This window comes from Dunckerocampus dactyliophorus, chromosome 2 (assembly GCF_027744805.1).
Source record: "Dunckerocampus dactyliophorus isolate RoL2022-P2 chromosome 2, RoL_Ddac_1.1, whole genome shotgun sequence".
Taxonomy (NCBI): Eukaryota; Metazoa; Chordata; class Actinopteri; order Syngnathiformes; family Syngnathidae; genus Dunckerocampus; species Dunckerocampus dactyliophorus.
The window spans coordinates 40,379,598-40,403,235 of NC_072820.1; the positions used below are offsets into that span (position 1 = coordinate 40,379,598).

The following is a 23,638-nucleotide window of genomic DNA, read 5'->3' on the forward strand; positions in this document are numbered from 1 at the left end:
CTGCCGCTGCAGTGCCTCTGGAGGACAGGAGGAAGCTCTACAAGCTCTACGAGAAGGACTATAAGCTGTTTGGCTACAAACAACTCACACTTTACTGAATGACACACAGTAGAGGAGGAGCTCCTAGGCTACTTGCTAACTCTGGTAGACGTTCAACAAGGAGAACAGATTGAATAAACCAAAATTTGTTCACGCCTTTATGGATAAGCCATGAATATGTTTGAATCGGGTCTTTAGGACTGCTGTAAAAAACAGTTTATTAAAAACTAACCCTTTTTCATGAATTGTGGTATAGTATAATAGTATAATAGAACATGATCATACAGTATATACGTTTTTAATAGACAACAACGGCAGGAAGGTTTTTTTTGGGGCCACTTATTACAACCGCTTGCAGCTTTAATTTTTAGTGTTATTAGTATTAATATTTCCACTTTTTCTCGTTACTCTTACGCCTTTTTGCTTATTTTTTCAACTTTTGTTGTTTTTACATTTTTCTTTATTTTTTATTGTCTTTATTTTCAAAGCACTTTGCGCACCCCTGCGTTCGTTCGTGCAGACCTAATGCCTCGAGTGGTCGCTCACATCTCGACCACTAGGGGGGAGGGCGCGCGCAGCCAAGTAGAGCAGGGCGCGCTCTCGCCCTAAACGGGGTCGCGCTGAGCTGTGTGCAGATGTGTCGCAGATTCGACACGTCCAAGTTGCTGCCGTTAAATGACAATCAAACTGTCGGGACTATAACCCGGTGGTCGTGTTGGAAGCGGGGCACCCGTCCAGCTCTCGTTAGCTTAGTTTGAGGCGAAAAAAGACGCCACTTTTTTGGCAGGTCGGAGACGCGCGCATTGATGGAGCTGTCAGCGATCGGCGAGCAAGTGTTTGCCGTGGAATCAATCGTCAAGAAAAGAGTTCGCAAGGTAACAATCACTTCCGTTATATCCCCCCAAAAGAGCCGTTTCCTTTCACCTTGTGAACGTGGCTTGGAAGCAAGGAACCGTGGAGCCAGTGTTATAAAAGCATGCTAATGACAGCCTGCAGATTAAACGGGCAGCATAAGCTGGTTATCTAATTTAAAGAGGATAGTGTTATGTTGTTGTTTTGTTGTTGCACAACAGCAAGCATGCAAATTGTTCGTTTTATCTTCTACTAGCAGCTGTCAACGTTTTGTTCAGGGCCTGTTGCCTTGCTAATTATGTTTTCATACAAATTAACACATGTTGTGCGTTGCTCGGGTTTCGCTCGTAACAGCCCCTTTGTTATTTCACTGCCGATATAAGACATCGGCAATCAAAATATTTCTGAAATATCAAAATATTACTCTTACAACCCCCTTGCTGTACAGTTTTAATGAACTTTAAAAAATGTTTTAGAGTAAACAAAACCCATTCCAACACTAATATTGTCGCTTTTATATCTAACTTGTTAACTATTCGCTCAGATATAATACTGTGCTAGCTTCCTTTTTAAAATAAAATACTCATTCTGTCAATCAGTAAACAAATACATGTGACATTATATAGTCCAGGAATACTTTGTGGTTACTTTTGAACTGACCTCTGGCCCTTCTAATATGTTTTAGCAACTGTAAATTAAAGTTATTACAGGCTAACGACAGCTAGTTAGCATCTATAATGAAATGCAATGGCAAGCTGGCTAACTATAATCACAAGACAGCACGTGCCTTGAAACGGCTGCGTCAACGCTTCGATGAGGTTAGTTGTACAGTACAAAAGTTATTTTTATTGGGGATAAACACACCCAGCTACTGAAATATAAAGGGCTATTTTTTGTAGTAAAGAAAGAAAAATAAAGGAGGAATATTTGTTGATAGGAGTAAGACCATAATAATTCATAACGACGTACAGGACTTCCTTTATAACTTGAGTCCTGTGCCCCCAAGTGGCCAGATGGAGGACTACACCTTGTAAACGTGCTTAAATTCCACATCCATGTGGCTAGTACAGTATAAGTTCCTAGGTACAGCAACTTTTGTAAGACAATTTTGCCTTCTCTTTGTAAACATACAATCCTATGGAGCTGGAAGAAGTGATGATGTCACCATTTGCAAGAAGTGGATGATGACACACACAGTCTTGGCTGTAGCGAAGTCACACAGTACTCATAAACCTAATGTAACATGAAGAATGTGACCTTGACTTGTAGCATCTGCAAATACAGAACAGTAAATGACATTTATACATGTAGATATTTTCATTTTGTCCCGCTTGGGACAATAACAAGACTTAAAGTGTGTCTGCGTGGTACTAGATATTATGAAATTACAATATGTCTGATGATCTTCTCTGTGGCTACTTCAAAACCTCATATTTCCACAGGGGAACGTGGAGTACCTGTTGAAATGGAAAGGATGGCCTCCAAAGTGAGTATGACATGAGAAAATACGCATCAATAGACGTTATGGGCCTAAAATAGGATAGCATAGCATACAGCGATCCCCGCCTATTTGCCAGTCAGCATTCACGGCCTCACCCATTTGCCGATTTCCTATTTTTATTTGTGGAAAAACTCGCCCATTGATGCTTTTTCTCTCCAAAAATAGGCAATTTTTTTCAGAAACCCCATGTCATTCACCCTATGTCCATAATAAATCATAAATAAGTGATAAGTAAATGTAGACCATAATAATACAGCATACATGTATAGTTATGTAATGACGTGACATAGGTGTTAGATGGCGGCAACATGTGTGCTTACGGCAATGCTAGCTTTCCACTCGCAGTTAGGTGAGCACAAGTTCATTGGTCATAAGTCGTTACTGGAATTACAACAAGCACGCAGTGTAAATTATGTAGACGCGGCATCGGAGAAAAACCTGCATCGGGAGGACCGAGAGGGAGATGGAGGCGGCGCCACAAGAGTTGGAAGCACGGTTGTCACAGTAGCCTGACGACCAGGCCAAAGGCTAGACCGTGACCCCGATTTCATTTGTTGCATCAATCGTCTTTTTTTTAATCATTCATTACTGGTGAGTATCTATACACGTTACAAGTTGTTAACATTATGGGGCTCAGAGTGTCAAAGGATGCTGCGGAATACAACGGATAAGGAAAGTGTTAATAACGACAGTGTACTTGTTTTGTTAAGTAAATAGGTACAGTGTTACATCTTGTGTAACCTTTTACAGGTACAGCACCTGGGAACCCGAGGAGCACATTCTGGACCAGCGTTTAGTACAAGCCTACGAAGAGAAGTATGTATTGATGGAAAGAGAATATGTGGAATGATTTGTTTGGATGACAGACTGATGTGATGACAAAGCGAATGACTCTGTGAGCTTGACATTCATCATCAACTTCTCAGACCGTTGATAGTCTCGTCTGTCCTAGAGAGCAGAGGGACAGAACGCTGAGTCACAGGAGGAAAGGATCCAAAGCCAAAAGACTCCTGTTGCAGGTTCATTTTAATTCAAAGTTTCCTTGTTTTTCAATTAGCGATGTGTGACATCACATAACTTCCTCCTCACTACTTTTGGCCCGATTATGGTGTGCCTAATTCTTGGTCTGCATTCAGAATGCAGTCTATACAATGGACCTTCGCAGCGCTCACAAGACCACAGACACGCGCCTACCCCATTTACGTCTCTCCCTGACCCACTCGTTGGGTCTGGAGGAGGAGGAGGAAGAGGAGGAGGACGAGGAAGAAGAGGACCAGTCGTACAGTGGCTGCAGAGGGGCGCCCTGTTACCAAGGCAACAAGAGGAGGCCACAGAACAGATGCCTTAACTCGAGGCCCCTGAGTCCAGCACAAGAGGACTGGAAAAGCCAAGGAGAGGAAGAAGAAGAAGATGAAGAGATGGACATGGTAGAAGATGAGGAGGAGGAGGAGGAAATTCTGGATACAGCAGAAAAAAGCTCCGCCATGCCTCAAGGTTAGTCTGTGAACAACGGAACTCGTGGAACTCGCTGATGCCGACAACCCGTCTTAAGTGGAACAACTCATCAGGTCCCCGTTGATGTCAACGTGTTGTGTAGTTTTGTTTGCTCCCTCATTTTCGCGCGGTTTTGCAAAAGCAGTTTTGTGGTCATGTAAAAAGGAACTGCCACTTCCTGTACCTATATCTACGGCCAAAGTCACCAGTAAATGTGCCAGCAATGGCTCATTTCGGTCAGCCAATCCAAAGGATGTTCACTCCTCTACATAATGTATACTATAAAAAATAAATCAAATCAAAGTATTTTTCAAATGATGTGCAATATCATTGAAATAAGAACTGGTATGTTACATTAAAAATATCATTTATTAGCTGCTTGACACTTTTTTGATGACTGGCTCACTGATCGCCGATATCTTAAAATTAGCAACCAACCTTTAAGGCACTTTTTTTTTTCTAGCAGCGTCTCTGAAGGTCACTGGTGTGTGTAAAGGCCCTGTCACACCTTGACGATTTAGCCAGCGTACGCCAACGTATGAAAAATTTGGCCAATACGCTGGCATACGTCGAATAAGTTATGGGTAAGTTTTGTATAAGTTAAGAGCACGCGGAAGCACGCCGGCATACGTCGTAGTACGTCCAAGTCGTCCAAAAATTTTGTGCATGCACAAAACTTTTCAACGTATGTCAACGTATGATTCATACATCCCACATACGCGGGCAATAAGTTATGTGATCGTTGACACAGGTTATATGTAAGTTACGCAGAAGTCGTAATACGTCAACATACCTTGAGACAAAACTGTGTCTTCTTGGCTCTTTTCTTGGCAAGCGTTGGCTGAGAGGAGATGGAGGCTGTTGTGTTTGCAGATACAGTACATTATGGTATGCCTTGTAGTAACTCCATATTTATACTGCTACATGCTTGACCAGTAGAGGGCACTGTGACACTGGGAATGGAACAACAGGAGGGGAAGAGGCGGTAGAACCTGCATCATCTCCATCAGAGTGAGAGTGGGAGGGGAAGGCTGTGGGTGGTGATGGATCCTTCTTACGTCCACGCCCTCGCCCTCCGTCACTGCCATGATACTTATTGGCAGCGGTCTTCAAAATTTTCTTCGGCATGATGGTGATGTTGACACTGCGATGTCTAGTGATGTTATGATTTGAGTCATCAAGTGGCAGCCTTTTTATAGGCTACGGCACGTGATCGTCGGCCATATGCTGCCGTGCGGTTTGCATAAGTTAGACTGGCGTTGGGCAAAAGTTGTGAACGCCGGCAACACGCTACGCATTCGTTGATATAAGTTGTCTATAAGTTATAGAAACATTCTATATAAGTTACTAATACGTCATGTATACGTTGAACTCGTTATGAATACGTTATGTATACGCCCAAAATTTAAAAAAACGCAGACAGTTCAACGTATGCCATCAAAATGATCACGTCGGGCATGCGCTGGCTAAATCGTCAAGGTGTGACAGGAAGAAAAACTCTGATTAGCTTGAGGAGCAGTTGTTGTTTGGTTTGCATATATAAAGCTCTATACCACTGGATATCAGATGACTTCTCTTTTTAAGGCTTTTTCTCTGGGAGAAAAATAACGTCTTACAGTCGCGGTTCAAATATCACTCCCTCCCTTTGTCTCGGTTTTTCAAGTATTGCTGTTTCGTAGTTGACTGTGGCCTATTATTAGTAAAATGATATTGAACTATAAGGTGGTATTCTGGTCTTTGGTCACTAGCAACATTGGTGAGACATACAGTAGATTACCTTAACACTACATGTAGCCAGCCAAAGCATGTCCGACATGACAGAGCGAAAAAAGTTCTCCACCCCGTTCCGTGTGGAAGTGGTACGTTTTTGGCTTCTTAATTTGCCCTTCTTCCCCACTCCGTTTGAAAAACTAAGTTTAGAATAAATAAATTGGAGGCTAACTAGTTAGCTCGGTAGCTTGCTATATGCTATGAGCGGTGCCTGTCTCTAATGAGCCCATAGCCTGCGTAATGTGGTATAAAAAAGAATAATAGGAGTGTAAAGGTGACTATATGGGTGTTATTTCATATCTACACGGCTCTAAAAATGATAAAAACTGTATTTAGAAAGTCATAAACAGGTTTTCTATGCTCTATGAAAATATCTTATTATTAATATTGAATCCTACCTTCACTTATTTCACTTATCGCGGAACAAATTCTGGGACAAATTAACCGCGATAAACGAGGGATGAATGTATATTCAGTTCAGTGGTGGAAAAATGTCTTACCTGAAGCTCAATGAAAGGCTTCCACTTGTTTTTTTTTGTCTCTTAGGTCAGAAGAGGGCGGCCAAGTGGAGCCCCACTATTGGCCAAGTTGAGATGACTGACGCTGTCTGGACGCCTGTCATCGGTCCGGGAGAGGTGACGGTCACAGACGTCACCCTCAACTCTCTCACCGTGACTTTTCGAGAGTCACGAGCGGCCAAAGGCTTCTTCCGAGTGTGGGGGCTGGAGGTTTGAACGGTTTGGGGCAAAAAAAGGAGGGATTTTCAGTGTCAACGTGTCCTCTCTGCTTGTCAACTTACGGATGACTTCCAGTCCAGCTTGTGGTTTGTTTCCATGCACCTGTACATGAGCTGAAATGTGGTGTTGCCTTCACGGGAAGGGGGGTTAGATACATGTGCATGTGTGTTGCTACCAAACTCACACATTGTATGTTGTCAATACTAAAGCAAAAACAAACAAGCCAATATGAACAGTGATAGGTGAGAATGTTTAGTGTCTATGTCCTTATTTGCACTGATTGTTTACTTGTCACTCTGTCTACCTTCATTATTATAGGCCCCGTAACACAACATGCTACATTTTAATACAGTAGATCCCCGCTATTTGCGGGGGTTGTTGTCCAAAACCCCCACAAATGGCAAAAAAAACAACAAGAAATCAGCGAATATGCGGGGGTCTACTGTATTGCTTGCAACTCCTCCTATGGATGCTCTTGAATGGCGCCCCTAGAGGTCACACTTTTAAAGAGAACACAAATATTTTTGAATGTAATAAAAGTACAGGAACCAAATATTGCACTAAAAATGGAAGAAAAGACCAAATGTATAATTAAGTGTGTTGCACTAATGGACTATCACTGTTGTATGTTTTAACACAGCTAATTTAAACTTCAGCATTGCATCTAGTGCAGGGGTGTCCAAAGTCATTTAAAAAAGAAGTCTTAAAAAAAAAAACAGCAAAAATGTAACATTGTAATATGATGAGGAAAAAAAACGTCATTTTATTAGCATAAAGTTGAAATATTAAAGAACAAAGACCATATTTTACAGATAAAAATATGAGAAACAAACAAAACAATGAACCAAGGAAAATAAAAAAAAAACAACTGCAAAGGGAGGAAAAGCAGCTGTAATTTTACAAGAATAAAGTCAAAATATTGAGAGGAAAAATAAAATAATTTCATTCACATAGAGTTGAAATATTTAAAAAAAAATTAAGTTGTAATATAGGAAACAGGGTGTATGTTTTGGAAAATAAGGTTGGACAAAAAGTTATAATATGGGAATAAAGTCATAATATAAGAAAAGAGCGTTCATGAAGATTATTTAAGAAGAAAGTTTAAAAAAAAAACAGCTAAAATGGGGAAAGAAGAGCCAAGTTCGTACTAATAATACACTTTTTCACCTGTAGCTAAAAGCTGAAATTCATTTTGTTTTCTTGAAACGTATATCACCTCTTAGCATATCTATAAAAAATATCGAAGTGGCCATTGCATCCTTTCATTTTTCAGTCCACCCCTGATCTAGTGGATTATATTTTACGACAGTATAGGGTTTGTTTTGTCAATGAAGTCAAGTCATGAATTAACGCTTGATCAAGTGCAGGTGCCACTGGAATGCATTTTGAATGATGAATACTAAGCTCTAAGTTGTTATGATGAACAAAAGATGTGTGCTCGCATACATAAAGCTACCGTTGTCCCTGGTGATATACAGTACATAGAGTACATGAAACGCCAGCGGAGTAAGCCATACCATGTAGTGTATCTAACACGTACTCGACTTACCATCCGTCTACATTGGCTCAGTCTTGTGCGTGTTTCAACACCACATGCATGTCTCTTCCGTATCATCTACTGACTACACCCCTCACACTTCAGCAACCATTTTACCTTCTCAAGGGACAAAATGATAGGGAAGGAGATACTTTAGAGTAGTCAGTGTACAGCTTGTATCGCAGTAGAGATTTACCACCATCTTTAAAGTAAGTCAACCCACAGCCATTGTTGTCTAAATAGCTGGCAACACAAGTGAGTGCATCACCAATATTTTGTGTCACCTTCACCCTCAGCTGCTTTAGCAAGGCTCTTGTCATCTTGGAGGTGTGTGTGGGCACCTCAACATGTTGGAAAACTACACGCGGGCCAGTTTCACATCATGCTGTGCTTCGCAGCAGTCACGGAACATGTTGGAATTCATGCTTGCCTCATTAACCCAGTCTCAGCAGCACTCACGCAGCACCGGACCATGAAGCCACAGGACACTATGATCTTGGTACTGGCTTGTGTTGGCAGCTTTTTGTCCAGGAATGGCTGTGTTGACTTGTTTTCAATGGACAGTTTATCTACAGTATACTGCTCATTTAGTCTTGATACTGTAGCAATGCAGGTACAAGTAGTCACTGTTCTACAGCGTTTGACCTTTTAAAATGAGATAAAGCTGCATTCCCCTGCACAAATGTTACAATTTAGATTTTTCTCCGTATCTTGGATCACTTCTCGTGAAGCACTAGCCTGACTGAAATGGTACATGGACAGCAAAAAGTGACTGAAAAGAGGATGTATTCCGTGTCTCACACAGTGACGTCCCAAAACTGCAGGGAATGGAAGTGAAGTGCCTGATGTCGCGTCATGTACTTTGTCACACGGTTGCTGTACCTCTGACGTACTGAAGACTTGAAATATGCTGAGAATTGAGGACGGAAAGGGCAGTTTGCAGTCTTTATTTTTCTACAATAAACTGAATGTATATTTATTCTTTGGAGGAGATCCTGTACGTGTGTATGTGTCACATGGGTGACAGAGCAGAGTAGTTTTATACCGTTTGTGATAATGTGATCCCATAACTACTATACTGTACCATGCTGTCGTACCTTGCACTTTATTGTCATGTAAACCTGCACATTTGAAATGCTCCAGTTTGTTGACAACTTTTCTGTGATGACACTAAAATAAACGTGGCTCATGCTTAATATTTCATGTTCATTCAATATTGTGGTTGGTTTGATTCTTTACAGTGGTGGCTCAGCCCTTTGGAGTCTGTGGTAAAGAACCTCTGCGGTTTTACGTACATTAGCGTGTAGCCTTAAAAACGTTGCCTTATTTCAGTACAACCTCACGTGTGACTAGTTAATTTTTTTCTTTTTTTGATAGTATGTGTTAACTAGGGCTGTCCAATGGTTACGAATTTTAATCAAATGAATCAGTCTTCAAATTAATTTAGCACGATGGCTCACCATTTGCAACTAGATGTGAAACATGCCAATCTTTACTGCATTTTATGAACAGAACGATAAATGAAAGGACAAAATTATATATACGGTCGGCCCTCGCTACATTGCTCCCTCACTATCGCGTTTTTCCGAAAATAAATGGCCGCTCTTTCATAGTATTATGGCCACTAGGGGTCAGTCATGTTACATGACATTCAATTAGATTACCGTCACACTGCATTTAGTCAGCCATGGCATGTCCGACATGACTGAAAAAAGTTATCCTCCCATCCTGTGTGGAAGTGGTAAGTTTTTGGCTCCTTTGTTCTTCTTCCCCACTCCGTTTGAAACGCTTTACGTTTACAATAATTAAATTGGAAAGGCTAACTAGTTAGCTCGGTAGCTCGCTATGCTAGCGGCAGCAGTCTCTCGTGTCCCTGCAGTGATCAGGTAGCCTGTGCATTACAGTTGAGCAATGTGGTGTAAACGAATAATAGGAGTGCAAAGGTGACTATAGGGGTGTTATTTCTTGTCTACAGGGTTCTAATGGTAAAAATCATATTTAGAAATTCAAACAGGTTATCGATGCTCTAACTACGAAAATATTCTATTTATCCATATTGAATCCTACGTCTACTTCAATGTACTTATTGTGGTCAGGTCTGGACCTTGGTTTTTGTACGTTTCAGTTTTTGTCTGACCTTTTGGAACGGATTAATAACAAAAAAAACGAAGTACCACTGTACAAGTTTTGAAAAAAGGAATACCAGTGAAGTATTTTTTTTTCCAATGGTACAAACATACTTTATTGTACAATTAATTTATTGGCAAAAACAGTCAGACCACCAAAATAACTTAGAAAAAAAATAATGAAAATGGAGCAACAGTTATTTTTGCTTTCTCTCAGCAAGCACCAAAATCGTTAACAAGAAGAACAAAAACAAGTGGTCAAAGATTCCATTTGAATACAAATATTTAAATAGTCTTACTTCCAGTCTCTCTTTTCTCTCTCTCTCTGTTGGAGCGGAAATGATAAAAACATTTTGTTCAGTTGCTATCAGTTTGTACAGCGACTATGTTTACATCTATATTCATGTACATGAAATATTTCTTCCTGGTAAAACGTATACTCCCACTGCCTCCCCTACCCAGAATGAAAGGACTGTCTGCAGTGTCGTTTTGCATCACCATTTCTTTAATACAAAACAAAACCATTTATCTAATAATTCTTGTAGCTTCAAGTTTTATTTCCCAAAAATAAAATTAAATAATATATCTATATTTATAAAAAGACAGTTTTTCCTCGTTTTTTTTTTTTTTATAAAATAAGTCTCAAGATATATTGCCACCTGGTTCTAACACCTCCCCATACCCAGCAACCTTTTGGAGGAAAAATAGTGAGCATGTCTTCATAAAAAGCTAGTCTGAAATCTACTCGAGCCTCACGTTGGCTTTTCACATGCAAATTGTAAGATTGGTCAGGTTTGGGATTTGTTGACTCTGCAAAAAACACAGAAAAAAGGCGCATTGGTGCGTGTGGCGTCCAACACCTTACTGAACCTCCAAGAAAAGAAAGATCTCAATACTGTACAGTTGCCCAGGAGTACTTGGTTGTTGTTGTTTTGTTTGATTTTGGGGAGGGGGGCTAAAGTATATACACAAGGGTTTTTTTTTTGTACATCTTTCATTTTCATTACAAAATACAGTATCTAAATCCAACATTTCTTAACTTTGTACAGTACTAACGTGTGGGAGAGTTTGACTGAGCATCCGGACAGAAATTCTGCAAGCCTCTGCAGCAACCCCAATAAAAATAATGACAAAAAGTATATGTACACCAATTTAATTCAGACCGACTCTGCACTTCTAAAGTTGGCCAGTTCTTTGGCGAGTGCAGCAGGGGAGGGGCAAAATAATAATATCAAACTCTTAAACCCCCCCCCAACATTTCATTTTTAGGATCAAACGTGTCTGAAAAACTATGAAAAGAAAATGAAAAATGAAAAATGTTGAGGCTTGTTTTATGATCCACTGACAGAAACACTGTATAAATTCAGAAATAAAATATACTTATTATCCTCTGCAAAATAGATACAATCATGACAGGGTATTTGAGGAGGGAAACTAAATAGTTTTTAGGGGGAAAAAAAGTACATCTTGTCAACTCACTTAATTTTTTAGCCATATTTAAAATCTTAAAAATATTCATAAAAAGGCAAAAAATTCTCAGTCCCCCCAAAAATATTGTGTCAGAATACGGAAGAAATTCCACCTGAAACGTTGCCCTTCCAACATTTTTGTACACGTTGGCAAAAAAAAAAAAAAAAACCTAAACAGCAATAACTTACCATTGTTTTAATTTATTCTTTTATTGACTTGTAGGTTTTGATGCTGCATCTCCCATAGGAAGCTTCAGTTCTTATGTATACATCACAAAAATATTTAAATAAAAAATTAAAACTTCTAAACCCACAGACTCTCACTTCATGGCAGTTAGTCATTTGGGCCAAAGGGATGAGAGCATGAATGATGGCTACATGAGGTCCAAAGTGTTGTGGTTAATGTTCGCTGCCAGCTCCTGGTTGTTGTTGCTGTTGTTATTATTATTGTTATTATTATTATTGGCAGCCAACATGTCCGACTGTCCCGCTTGGCTTCCATGCATGGCCGCCATCCCGCTCAGCTGTGACATGATTGAGTTCTGATCCGAGCTGAACTGATCCACAGAACCACCTGGCTGCTGCTGCTGCTGTTGTTGTTGTTGTTGTTGTTGTGGGGTTTGGGGCGGTGCCATACTGGGGTGATGCTGACCCATGTGACTGGGATGAGGTGATCCAGTCTGGGTCTGTGGTGAAATGCGATGCGGTGAGGGCTGGGGCTGAGGCTGGGAGGAGGGCTGCATGCGCGGGGACGGGCTGGAGCGAGGAGGCTGTGACTGGGGCCGTGGTGATGGCTGAGGTGATCGGACCTGGTTGCTGAGCGCACCGGATGGACCGAGTCCCCCTTGTCCTTGTAGGTGGGGGTGCGGGGACTGCGCCATTTGCTGCTGGGGGCTCATTGGACCGCTGTGCTGGGCTGGGGAGCCCCCTGCAAGGTGCTGCTGCTGGAGGAGCCTCTGGTGGATGTTCTGATGAAGCATAGCTTGGGATGTCTGTGGCACACCTTGCTGTTGCTGCCCCGATACCGCTTGCCCTGGCTGGAGAGCGCCACTCCCTGGTCCGCTGCCGCCACCTCCACCTGGACCTCCATCTTGCCCTTGAGGCCCACCAATGGCATTTTGTTGCTGTTGGTGCATTTGCATTTGATGTAGTCTTTGCTGGAGAGTTGCAGTCACTTGAGACACATTCCCTGGATAGCCTTGCTGCTGGCCCAGTTGCCCTGGACCACCCTGAGGCCCTCCTTGCTGCTGCTGGGGACCCCTTATACCTCCCCCAGGCTGAGGTTGGGAGGAAGGCGGCATCCCAGGCTGCATGAAGCCCTGCTGTCCTTGCTGCTGTTGGAGTCCTTGAGGTTGCTGGAATTGTCCATGGTTGGCCATCTGCTGCTGTTGCTGTTGTCTTCTCATTAACAATTCTCTGAACTGAGGAGTCATGTTTGACATGCTGCTTTGTTGTCCTGGTTGCATTGCTCCTTGTTGCTGCTGCTGCTGCTGCTGCAAGACCGCCATCTGCTGTTGCTGTAGGTTCCCGGGCAACATTGGCCGCTGTTGCTGCTGTTGGAGTTGCTGAAGTTGAGCCATGGTCGGCATATTCCCACCTACAGCAGCCCCCTGAGCAATGTTCACTCCTGGTTGTCCTGCTTGGTTCACATTAACATGCTGACCATCTATGTTAGCCAGCTGATTGGGCCCAGGCCCTCCAACACCAGGTTGACCACCAGTAGCCCCTGGGAACCTCACACCTCCATGGCCTTGTGGAGGCCCACCTTGTACTCCAGCACAACCTTGAGCCCCCTGATACCTAGCAGCTCTCTGCCTGATGAAAGCCGCCATGAGGGTGGGGTTGGACCGCAGAATGTTGAGGACTTGTTGCTGCTGAAGAGGTGAACTTGGGGAGCGTAGCGTTCTCAGGAGATCATGTAGTGCTGCTTGTGGCAAGTTTCCTGATCCACCTGCACCTGGCATTGCTGGATTACCTGCCGCTCCTCCTGCAACACCCATCACCTGCATGAGCCCACGGTTTCCTGGCTGAGGTTGCTGCTGACCAAGCTGCTGCTGCTGCTGGGCAACAGCTGGCTGTTGCTGGGCCGACATGTGACCCATCATGCCCGGCCTTTGCTGTGGATTCATCCCTGGTCCCCCAGCACCCCACTGCTGGTTTGCTTGTTGAAGCTGCCCACCTCCTCCTGGCTGGAGATGCTGCTGAACTTGAGGTGGCAACTGAGACTGAGGGCTGCCTTGCTGCAGACCAGCAAGCATTCCCTGTTGCTGTGGGTCTAACATAGTCCGGCCTACAATTCCCTGAGCCTGGGGGGGAATACTTTGAGCTCCCATGTGGGGCATGCCCATCTGGGCCTGGTTGTTCTGGTGGTGAAGATGTTGGGGAATCATCCCCCCCGGTCCCAAGCCTCGGATTTGAGCTTGGGACTGAGCCATCTGCCTCTGTGTCTCTGCCAGGATTTTTAAGGCAGTCTCTACAGCAGCCAAAGGAGGCCCTTGCTGTTGGCCTTGCACAGGCATGGATCCTTGAACCTGGTTGGGTGGTGGTGGCGGTTGTTGTTGTTGTTGAGGTGGAGTTGCCGGGCCAAGTCCAGGTTTGCCCAGGGATTGGTGAAGAGGAGAGGCCCCTGGAGGTCTGGGATTGTATGCCGGCAAACCACCTGGATGTTGCTGTTGCTGGAGTTGCTGGACATTGGGAGACTGCTGTTGCTGAAGCTGAGACACCATCTGCTGCTGGGGAGAGTTCATCACAGTCCCTCCACCCATCGACTGAAACTGATGGTGTAGATGATGCTGAGGAGGCATGGCACCACCTTGTTGTTGAACCTGCTGTTGCTGTACTGCAGCTCCCATTCCCCCCACACCTACTCCCTGCTGCTGAGGGACAGCAAGCATGTTTCCTTGGGTGGGTGTCTGTGGTGTTGGAGGCTGCGTTCCGACAGATGTGGGTGTACCAGGCCCAGTTGCTCCGTTGTTGGCTCCTGGAGAAGGCAGGCCGTTGCCCCCCGGAGCACCTCCTGGAGCGGGTTTTCCTACTCTCTGCATGCTGGCCATTCTCCTTCTCAGCATCTGGGCTTGCTGGAGCCTGTGCTGCAGCTGTTGCTGACGTAGCTTGTGCTTGATGTTCAGGCAGAACGGCACCGGGCATTTGTTCTCCTGGCAGTGCTTAGCATGGTAGCAACACAGTGCAATAAGTTGTTTGCAGATGGGGCAGCCACCATTGGTTTTTCTTTTGCAACCTTTTGTGTGCTGAACAACACGCTTCATCTTCTGGCAGGATGGCAGAGAGCAGTTTGCATTTCGACACTGGCAGGCATGGACCAGAGACTGGATGCAGCGCTGGATGCTGAGGCGGCGTGAGTCTCCAGGGCTCTGAGTGGTGGCACCTGTCTGGTTGCTGCTCTCATCATCCAAACCAAGGCCTAGCTTCTCCATCTTGTGCTCATGGCCCTTAGTGTTGTAACATGTGATGCAGAGGTCGTAGTCCTGAGAGGGATGACAAAATTGATGGGTAAATGTATGCATCAAAATGTAATTAAATAAAAAAACAACAACACAATGCCCTTTCCACAACTCACCTCACAGACAGTACAGTGGAAACGAGTCTCTACATGGTGTTTGCACAGATTGCACGTGTAGACAAAACGGTCTTGGCTTTGATTATGCAGCTCCACCAACATGCACATGGAGCTCCACTTGGACCTCCTCAATGAACTGAACTCCAGGTGTTTGTCTCGGGCCAGTGTCAGGAAGGCATCGCGGCCATCCATGAGGTCGCATGCCATCAGTGGATCAGGGTCAACAATTGGGGGCAGTGCATTGGCCATTGGGCCTGCGATCAGCCGGATCACAAAGAACACCTACGGAGGAATAGACATGGAGAAGGGAAATGTGGCAGTGCAAGCATGAGAGCCATTCGTATATTTATATAGTTATGAAATGCACACAGACATTGTTGAGGAATTACTGTAATTTACCTCTTTGTGTTTTTCCATAGTGGCATACAGCTTCTGTGAAAGGTCATTGGAAACATTGGGCATCCCGGGCTTCTTCTTATTGGCTCGGCTTAAGCTGCTCTTGTTCTTACTTGTCTTCTTATTGTTCTTCTTCTTTGCATTTTTACTGTCACCTTTACTGTCCTGCAGACCAAAGGAGAAACAACGTCAGAGTGACTTAACACCCAGTGTTAACAACTGGAGTCTCCCCCCCCCATCACTTACATCAATACTCTCATTGGAGGTGCTGTTCTCCTCTCTCTTCCGCTCTTCCTCCTCTTGCTCAAGCTCTTTAATACTTTCCTCCAGCACATTGGGCCAAAAGTCACCTTCAAAGTAAGGCAACTCCTTGGCACTGGTTAAACGATCCTCTGTCGCCTGCTTGAAGATGTCCTTTACAGGAGGATTGAGGATACAATGCAATGTGTCATTACTGGCAGTGACGACATCACTTCAGAGTTAATCATCATCCTGATTTACAACAGAGATGTGGTAAAAACTTTTGCTGACTTAGTAACCCTTTCCCCAAAAATAGACTTAATCGTGCCTCTCTACCTTGTAGTCATGCACGATTCGCTCTGCCACAGCTTTGTCCAACATTTTCTTGTACCACTCTTGCAGGCGTTTAGGCTTCGGAATCTTCTGATCAGCAGGGTGACAGTGGAAGATGTAGTCATCCCCCTCACTGGGCGGGCAAGCCCAGATATGCCCAGTTGTGTAGCTGGGGAAGACCAAACAAAGCTTAAATAAGCGAGTATAATGCTGACAGACAGACAGGATAAAACAATGAGAAAGGTCTGTTGTGCATGTTCATAGTTGCCCTTGTATATATGCCCAGTCGATAACCCAAGTCCAGAAACCCACATTAAGAGTATATTTTGATTTCCCCTCCTTCTCTTGGCAAATACAAATCTCAAATACAAATCTTACCCCAACTTCTTTGCATACTCCAAGTAGCCAATGAGAATTTCATGGTAGACAGCTGTTCTTAGACTTCGTGGCCGGAAAAAATGCACACTGTCCAGGTAGGAGATGTAAACTCGTCTGTATATATGATGAAGTTTGAAATCAGCCAACAAAATAATAAATGACATGCACAAAAAAAAGAAAAACGAAAAAGAGTCTTTGAAATGTGTGTACCTCTGATTGGGTTGAGGGCAATCTGATCCATACTCCTGAACGTGCATTCCAAAAAAGCAGACGTCTGCTCCGTCGATGTCTTCAAAGGCGAAAAGGGCTTTTGTCCGATATGGGAAAGACTCTGACATCTCTCCACTATCCACAAATCTAAAAAATCAAAAACAAAAACAAAAAAAACCAATGCAAATAAAAGACCGTAAAAGAAAATATCAACCAAATAAGCACATTTCACTCCCTGATTATTTACAACCACATTTCAACAAGACCAAAAAAACCTGTGACGTGCGATGAAGTTCATCAGTGGTGGGGCACTGACTCCTTTGGGGATTTTTAAAAAAAAATATTAGTACAGCTTGCTCTGTAAGAAGATAACCAAAAACAAAAAGATAACAATTCACTTCGGTTTAAAAAAATGTTTTCAAAATTTGTATATGAAGTACACCTACCCTATTTTTCTCCAGGAAAAGTTTTGATACTGTGTTGTAAAAGCCTGATCACCTCCTGGCAAGTTTGGGTATAGACAATCCTGATCAAAATCTTAAGACCAGTTGAAAAATTGCTAGAATTTACATTTTGCACATTTGGACCATAGGCAGTGACCGACTCAACATGAGCCGTTTTACAGCTCTGTCTTGTTGAATGATCCATTTACGTTACGAAACAAGTTTACCAAGTAACTTTAGATACAAACCAAAATAGAGGCAAGCTGAGGAAAACCTTCCAAAAAAAAAAGAAAAAGTCCAGAGTGGAGGCAGTGACCAACACAACACAAGCAGTTTTCAACTCTGTCTTACCAACTACACCGCGTACGTTACGAACCAAGTTTACCAACTAACTTTAAATATCATACAAACCAAAATAGGGGTGACATGAGTACTAATTCAAACAACATGAGCTGGAGTCAAGCCACTGTCTGTGTGTGACAGAGTGAGGCACCGCTACTCTCCGTCTGCAGCAAGTCTGTCTAAGGAGGGGCGGTCGAGCATGAAGAGTGAATACATAAGTAGTTACCCAATGAGGATTTTCCTTCAGCACGAGTACGGGTAATGACTAGCTGTATTCGTTTCATGCTCGTACTCTGCAAAAATTCATTATCCATAAGCAGCATATGGCTCAGCCCTAGAATAAAAGTCTCTGGAACATTACGTATATTATTGGCGACATGCTGACAAATTGAAATTGGCAGGCCTCATGAGCCAGTGTGCACCCAGATGGTAGGTGGTTCTTCCGCACTAAGCGAAGAAGCCACGGTCACCGTGGCCTCACCTTAGGTTTTTGCCTAGTGTTTGATCAGGAAATCTGCAAATTAAACAATTTTTACTTAAGAAAATGTTAAAAACTATTGGAATAATACAGAAAATAAATTTATCATACATTTAAATGGACAAATATTAATATTTATTTTATGTTATTCATGATGATAGGTGAGGCCTCGACGGCACGCCACTGATAAAAACCCAACAGTAGCAGTACAGAAGTGAAGGTGCATGTTTTTGCCTTCCTGTTGCCGACATACCTGGATTTCATGCCGGGTTTAACCTCCACGACTTTGTCTGAGACGTGCACCATGCGGATGAAGACCTCACCAGCTTCTGGGTGGCTCTGGCGCTTGAGGAAGTCGTTCACCCTCATCTCCAGGAAACTGCCCAACTTTGTCTGAGGCAACCCTGAGAGTGAACAGCAGAGTGAACAGCAGTGTAGTTTGAACTGCATAAAATATGCAAAAACACAAAAAACAAGAAGTAGGCATGAGAATCAAAAAGCAGTTGTTGAAAAGTTCAGTTGGTGTGAATGACCATGTAAGCTACGCAACGTGCATGGTGATGTCATTCACCAAGAAATACAGTCAAACCTGACTATAGCGGCCACCGAAGGGAAACGTCAAAAGTGGCCGCTATAGACAGGTTGGCGGCCATTTTGAATTTGTGCGCACACATATTAACATGTATTCACAAAAAGACTGGAGCAAAACCAAGAGACATAGGGGAAAACGCTCTGTTGACACACAAACAGGCAGGTAAATCTAGGTAACAGCTCCGGCGAGGAAACTAGTAATATCAATAACAACAATGAACAAGCGCCGCACATTCGACGGCACTGGCCTTTTATCCGCCACAAATGTTAATTGACCGCGGCTGCGCGGCCACCAGACATGAAGCGGCTGCCTCTTCCTCCCCGGAGAAGGCACAGCCCGCCAAATAAGAGCGCAGGACAGGGGATACTCGCTCCTGTCCTGCTGAACGTCACAAAGTTCAATCTTTGATTTTTTTTTTAAAACACAATTTTAAAAGCAAGAAATAAAAATTTTTGTGAACGAGCCCGAGGATATAATATGTACAGGATACGCGTGAAGCAGTCATGAATGGGTGTGTGCGTGAACAATTGAGTGCGGAGGAGGTGCGAAGATCGTCGTAAACTAACAATACCATCGCTCCTTTCTTATTGAATGGGCTTCTAATCTCTAATTAGTCGTCAATTAAGTGATATTTTAGATGTTTTATTCAGGTGTTTTGGCTATTTTAGAATCTATTCACGGCATTGCAAAGTGGGAAGATTACCGTTTTGGCCTTCATTGAATCTTTAATCTATTGGGGGGGGGGTGGGGGTGTTCCAGTGGCCGCTATAGGCAGGTGGCCGTTCTATACAGGTGGCCGCTAAGACAGGTTTGACTGTACTTCAATACTGAATCAAGCAGAATTTGTTTTGGAACAAAAATCACTCCATAGTCTTTGTTGTTCTCTGATTTGACCATACCTAACCTATTGTGTGGATATACATACACTTCACTCACAAACTGTGCTGCAAAATAGGCCAGTTAGGATAATCTATAATGCCACTTATAGAGAACATACCAACCCTTTATTCCTAAAATCGCGATGATTAAAATTCACTGATCTGGTAAATCTTCAAACAGGTAAAATTATGCATAAAGCAAACAATAACCTGCTACCCAAAAATATATGATCCTTCTCAACAAGAACACCACTAAAAACCTTCAGCATATCGGTATGTGGAATCAAATTATGGAACAGCTCGAGCAAACAACTCAAACACTGCACTAGAATGAGCGATTTCAAGAAACGCAAGAAAAGCAGCGAGCAAACAACTCAAACACTGCACTAGAATGAGCGATTTCAAGAAACGCAAGAAAAGCAGTTGATATTTACAAAGTACAAGGAAGAGGCCTGAACCACTGGGTACATCCAATGCCATGTCTAATCACTCTTGCACTTACTACTTACTGTATTTCTAAGGATGCTCCAATCAGCGTTTTATGCTACTGATTCCGATCATCCATGAGTGAGATTTGTCGATACCGATCACATGGATTAACTGTATATTTTTCGATTTATTTATGATGAGTGCTATTGTTCAGGGGTACAGTTAGACAATTCCAAGGGTGCCTGGCAAAGAGATAAATAAAAAAAATGAACGTTTGGGGGGGGATTGTCTTCTTTTTGCCTTTATTTGTGTGAAACAATTTTTGTGCTAATTGACACAAACCTGAATTTAATTTTATGCATATTTTTGAGTAATACAAATAGATGGGAAATAAACTGTTCAATAATTATTTTTGAGCTCAGGATAAAATGAAAATAAAATCATACAAATTAAATATCTTTCTTAAATAGAAATGTGTCCTGCTCAACTTAAAACAGAATAAATTCAGTGTCCAGGTTGCAGGGGTGTCCAACTGTCATCACTATTATAGCTGTCAACTATGTGTTGTATTTATGACAGCAACAATTAAACTGTACACTACTTTATTCGTCTTTATGCTATTTTGTGCTCATTTGTCATTATATACAGTAAAAAGGCATAGTCTGAATTCAACAGTTAAAATCCAAAACTACTAGGAGTTGAAGCAAATATTCTTTGACCCTTTGTGAGCTACTCCAAATCAGCTGGTGAGATAAGAGACCCCTGTGATAATATCCCCATTATAAGGCTGGGCACACTGTGTTTATGTTCATTAAACCACACACAAATAGTGTTTAGAGGACAACATACAATTCGTGTAATGACAAGAGTAAAGTTGTTCAGTGACACTTGATAGTTAGTCCGTACCCCATGAACGTGATCGCCACTCGTGGCTTTCCCATGGCACAAAAATGAGCTCCAAACTAACCACATTGCTTGTTTGTTTTAAAAAGAAAATGTCACTGTGGTAAAAATTCACATGTGGGGTCCAAAGACCAGAAGCTAGGCAAATAACGCTAGCTATGTTGCCGCCAGGGCCGCACGGTGGTCTCGTGGTGAAGATCTGGGTTCGAATCTCCGTTGGGCCTCTGTGTGGAGTTTGCATGTTCTCCCCGTGTGTGCGAGGGTTTTCTCCGGGTACTCCGGTTTCCTCCCACATTCCATTCCGTGTTAGGTTAATTGGAGACTCTAAATCAGGGGTCTCAAACCCGTGGGCCATTTGTGGCCCACCAAATCATATCTTGCGGCCCGCAACTGGACATCAAAGAGTAGTGTAACTACAGCCCGCAACATCGGGGCAAGCTCAGTGTTACTTCCATACTTACAGGGGCAAGTAAACACCAACACTGAACTAACAGTGGTGTTATCACATGGACCGGGGGAGGGGTGGCATACCTGAGAGGTACCCTGAGATTCCCAGCCCTCCTCCCAATACTTGATGCGGCCCAGCCTCACCCACATTCTACCTCCACTGGCCCCCAGTCAAATTTAGTTTGAGACCCCTGCTCTAAATTGTCCATAGGTATGAATGTGAGTGTGAATGGTTGTTTGTCAATATGTGCCCTGCGATTGGCTGGCGACCAGGGTGTACCCCGCCTCTCGCACGAAGTCAGCTGGGATAGGCTCCAGCATGCCCCCGTGACCCTAATGAGAAGCGGTATAGAAAATGGATGGATGGATGTTGCTGCCAATGCAAAGTCCAGCCAGTGACAGCTAGGCAAAGCGTGTGAACAAAAACGCAAGAAGAGTCGAACGGAGATACAGTAGGTTTGGTAAGGGAGTGTTCAAACACACTAGCATCGATTGGCGTAACCTGTGGCAAGCTCAATACGATCATTTTGTTGGCAACCCTAAATGACACAGCAGACGCAGCATTTTACCCTCGCACGCCGATCCGTTTTTGTGATCGGCTTTGAAAGGCGTTCGTCAGCATACAATTTTAAGATTCAAGAGTTTTATTGTCAGATGCACAGTAAAACAGGTAGTTCTGCTATGCAATGAAATTCTTGTTCTGTTCATTCTCCCAAAAAAAGAAAGAAAACACAAGAAAGAACATAAGAAACATAAATACCAATAAATTAAGCAACAAGAACAGAAGAGACATTAATACCAATGAATGAATAAATAAATAAAGTGCTATGAGTGTGTACGTGTGTTGCGTGCGGCGTGTGCGAGTGCTTCGTTGAGATCATTTTACAGAAATCGGCCAATATTCATCGGTGGCTTATCGATCGGAGCATCCTTACTTGTCAATTCTTTGGACTACTTGAAGCATTACGTTCATTGTATTGCATTCATTCAACAACAAACGATGTTTCTGTCAACTATTAACTTTTCAGTACTAATTATTACATATTTATTTATCAATGTTACATCATTTATCAATACATCACAACCCCTAACTCCTGTTCTAACACATTGTGATACTGCTTTATCATTTTCTTATGGTATTTAAATTTGTTTTCTATTTCAAAACTGGTGAATGGTACATGTTGAATACAGGAAGTGCACAAACAAACGTATTAGCAACTGATGTGAAACAGAGAGGGGGTGGGATTAAATAAGCTTTACTCCTCCTTTTTGGACATGTGGAACTGTGAATTCTAACGTGATGTATTCCAATGTAAACTGTATGCATGTTCAAAATAAAATCATCCCATTACCATTACCGTATATTTATTTTCAAAACAATTTTTTTTTTCTGGGGACCCTCTGGAACCCCATTATGGAGCCTGAGGCCGTGGGACTCTTAATACATCACTTTGGGTCTTTAAGGTCATGTTACTTCTAAACTAAACAAAGTTGATGCCAATCGATCTGCTTGCTCTCCTTTTCTCCAAATGAAAATCGATAAAGAACTGAATAGTTAAGCAGAATCGAGAATCTAATCGGAATTGTAACAATTTTATCAATTCCCACATCTAGGAAGAAGTCACTTACTTTTAGCAGAATACTTGTTCTCTTTCCTTGTCTTATTGGTCTTCTTCAGGCAGCCGTCACATACAAAACTGTGGCATCACAACAAAGACAAATAAGTGGAAGCTCAGTCAATATTAAATGTGTTCTGTGTCTGTTAGATAAATAGGTAACAAATTCTACTAACCCCGATGGCCAGATTGTCTCATTGTGCAGGACACATATCTGGTGCATTCTGCGTCCACAGTCTAAACATTCAACAAGCCTGAAATCAAGATGAGTAAGAGATACAATACACATGAATGTCAAAAGCAAACCAATTTGACCATACTTCCATGCCCAAACAAAACATTTGTGAGCGGCCAACTTACAGTTCAGGATCCAGTGTGTCATTCTTCTTTTTCTCAAACTGATCTTTGTTAATAGATCTGAAATAAAGTAGAATGATAATATATAAATGAAAATAAATTAATTATTACTCTACAGAAATGACCCAATGGTTTTTAGACACTGAGTCAGATTTGGTTTTCTGGGTTAAGCAGGAAGAGAATTACAGTTTAACAATTCATGCTTATTCACCCAAGTACCAAAGGCTCAAAAGGACCTGATAATAATATCCAGATAATATGTTAGTTTGAAGGTCACGTTGGACCTAGTTTGAGCATGATGTGATGAAATATCAGCGCTTTTAAATCTAATTTCAATGTGCCAATTGTGTAAGTTAAATGTCACAATACTTACGTCTGTGGCTGGGTGGGGTCGTCACCCAGGGACACAGTCTCTCCCTGGATCTCATTGAAACACTTCTCACAGAAGTGGTACCTGTCGGCAATAAGCCCAAATTTTGGTGAACTACACCATT

The 23,638-nt window shown here is 42.6% G+C and overlaps 2 protein-coding genes across 3 annotated transcripts in view; one reads left to right on the forward strand and one right to left on the reverse strand.

Moving 5' to 3' along the window:
* The first annotated feature begins 627 nt into the window (after positions 1-627).
* On the forward strand, positions 628-9,144 carry cbx7b (chromobox homolog 7b). Its single transcript, XM_054763235.1, has 6 exons — positions 628-914; positions 2,334-2,377; positions 3,143-3,208; positions 3,345-3,411; positions 3,529-3,886; positions 6,203-9,144. Exons 1-6 carry the CDS (start codon positions 846-848, stop codon positions 6,388-6,390), a joined length of 792 nt encoding a protein of 263 aa, XP_054619210.1. The 5' UTR covers positions 628-845; the 3' UTR covers positions 6,391-9,144.
* Positions 9,145-9,382: 238 nt separating this feature from the next.
* Positions 9,383-23,638, reverse strand: part of ep300a (E1A binding protein p300 a) — a 41,566-nt gene continuing 27,310 nt past the window's right edge. For both annotated transcript variants that reach the window (XM_054763221.1, XM_054763214.1), the window contains exons 20-31: positions 23,518-23,598; positions 23,148-23,204; positions 22,964-23,041; positions 22,801-22,868; positions 18,176-18,326; positions 16,660-16,806; positions 16,450-16,563; positions 16,075-16,240; positions 15,745-15,912; positions 15,502-15,663; positions 15,103-15,384; positions 9,383-15,010 (exon numbers count right to left, since the gene is read on the reverse strand). In XM_054763221.1, the coding sequence (XP_054619196.1) occupies positions 11,900-15,010; positions 15,103-15,384; positions 15,502-15,663; positions 15,745-15,912; positions 16,075-16,240; positions 16,450-16,563; positions 16,660-16,806; positions 18,176-18,326; positions 22,801-22,868; positions 22,964-23,041; positions 23,148-23,204; positions 23,518-23,598 (4,585 nt within the window). In that variant the 3' untranslated portion in view covers positions 9,383-11,899. The remainder of the gene's footprint in view (positions 15,011-15,102; positions 15,385-15,501; positions 15,664-15,744; positions 15,913-16,074; positions 16,241-16,449; positions 16,564-16,659; positions 16,807-18,175; positions 18,327-22,800; positions 22,869-22,963; positions 23,042-23,147; positions 23,205-23,517; positions 23,599-23,638) is intronic.

Excerpts from the sequence above, each read along its gene's own strand:
- cbx7b (XM_054763235.1), top strand. The coding sequence starts at position 846 with ATGGAGCTGTCAGCGATCGGCGAGCAAGTGTTTGCCGTGGAATCAATC. Across the intron at positions 2,378-3,142 it reads TGGAAAGGATGGCCTCCAAA|GTACAGCACCTGGGAACCCG; the intron begins GTGAGTATGACA and ends AACCTTTTACAG. Across the intron at positions 3,412-3,528 it reads CCAAAAGACTCCTGTTGCAG|AATGCAGTCTATACAATGGA; the intron begins GTTCATTTTAAT and ends GTCTGCATTCAG.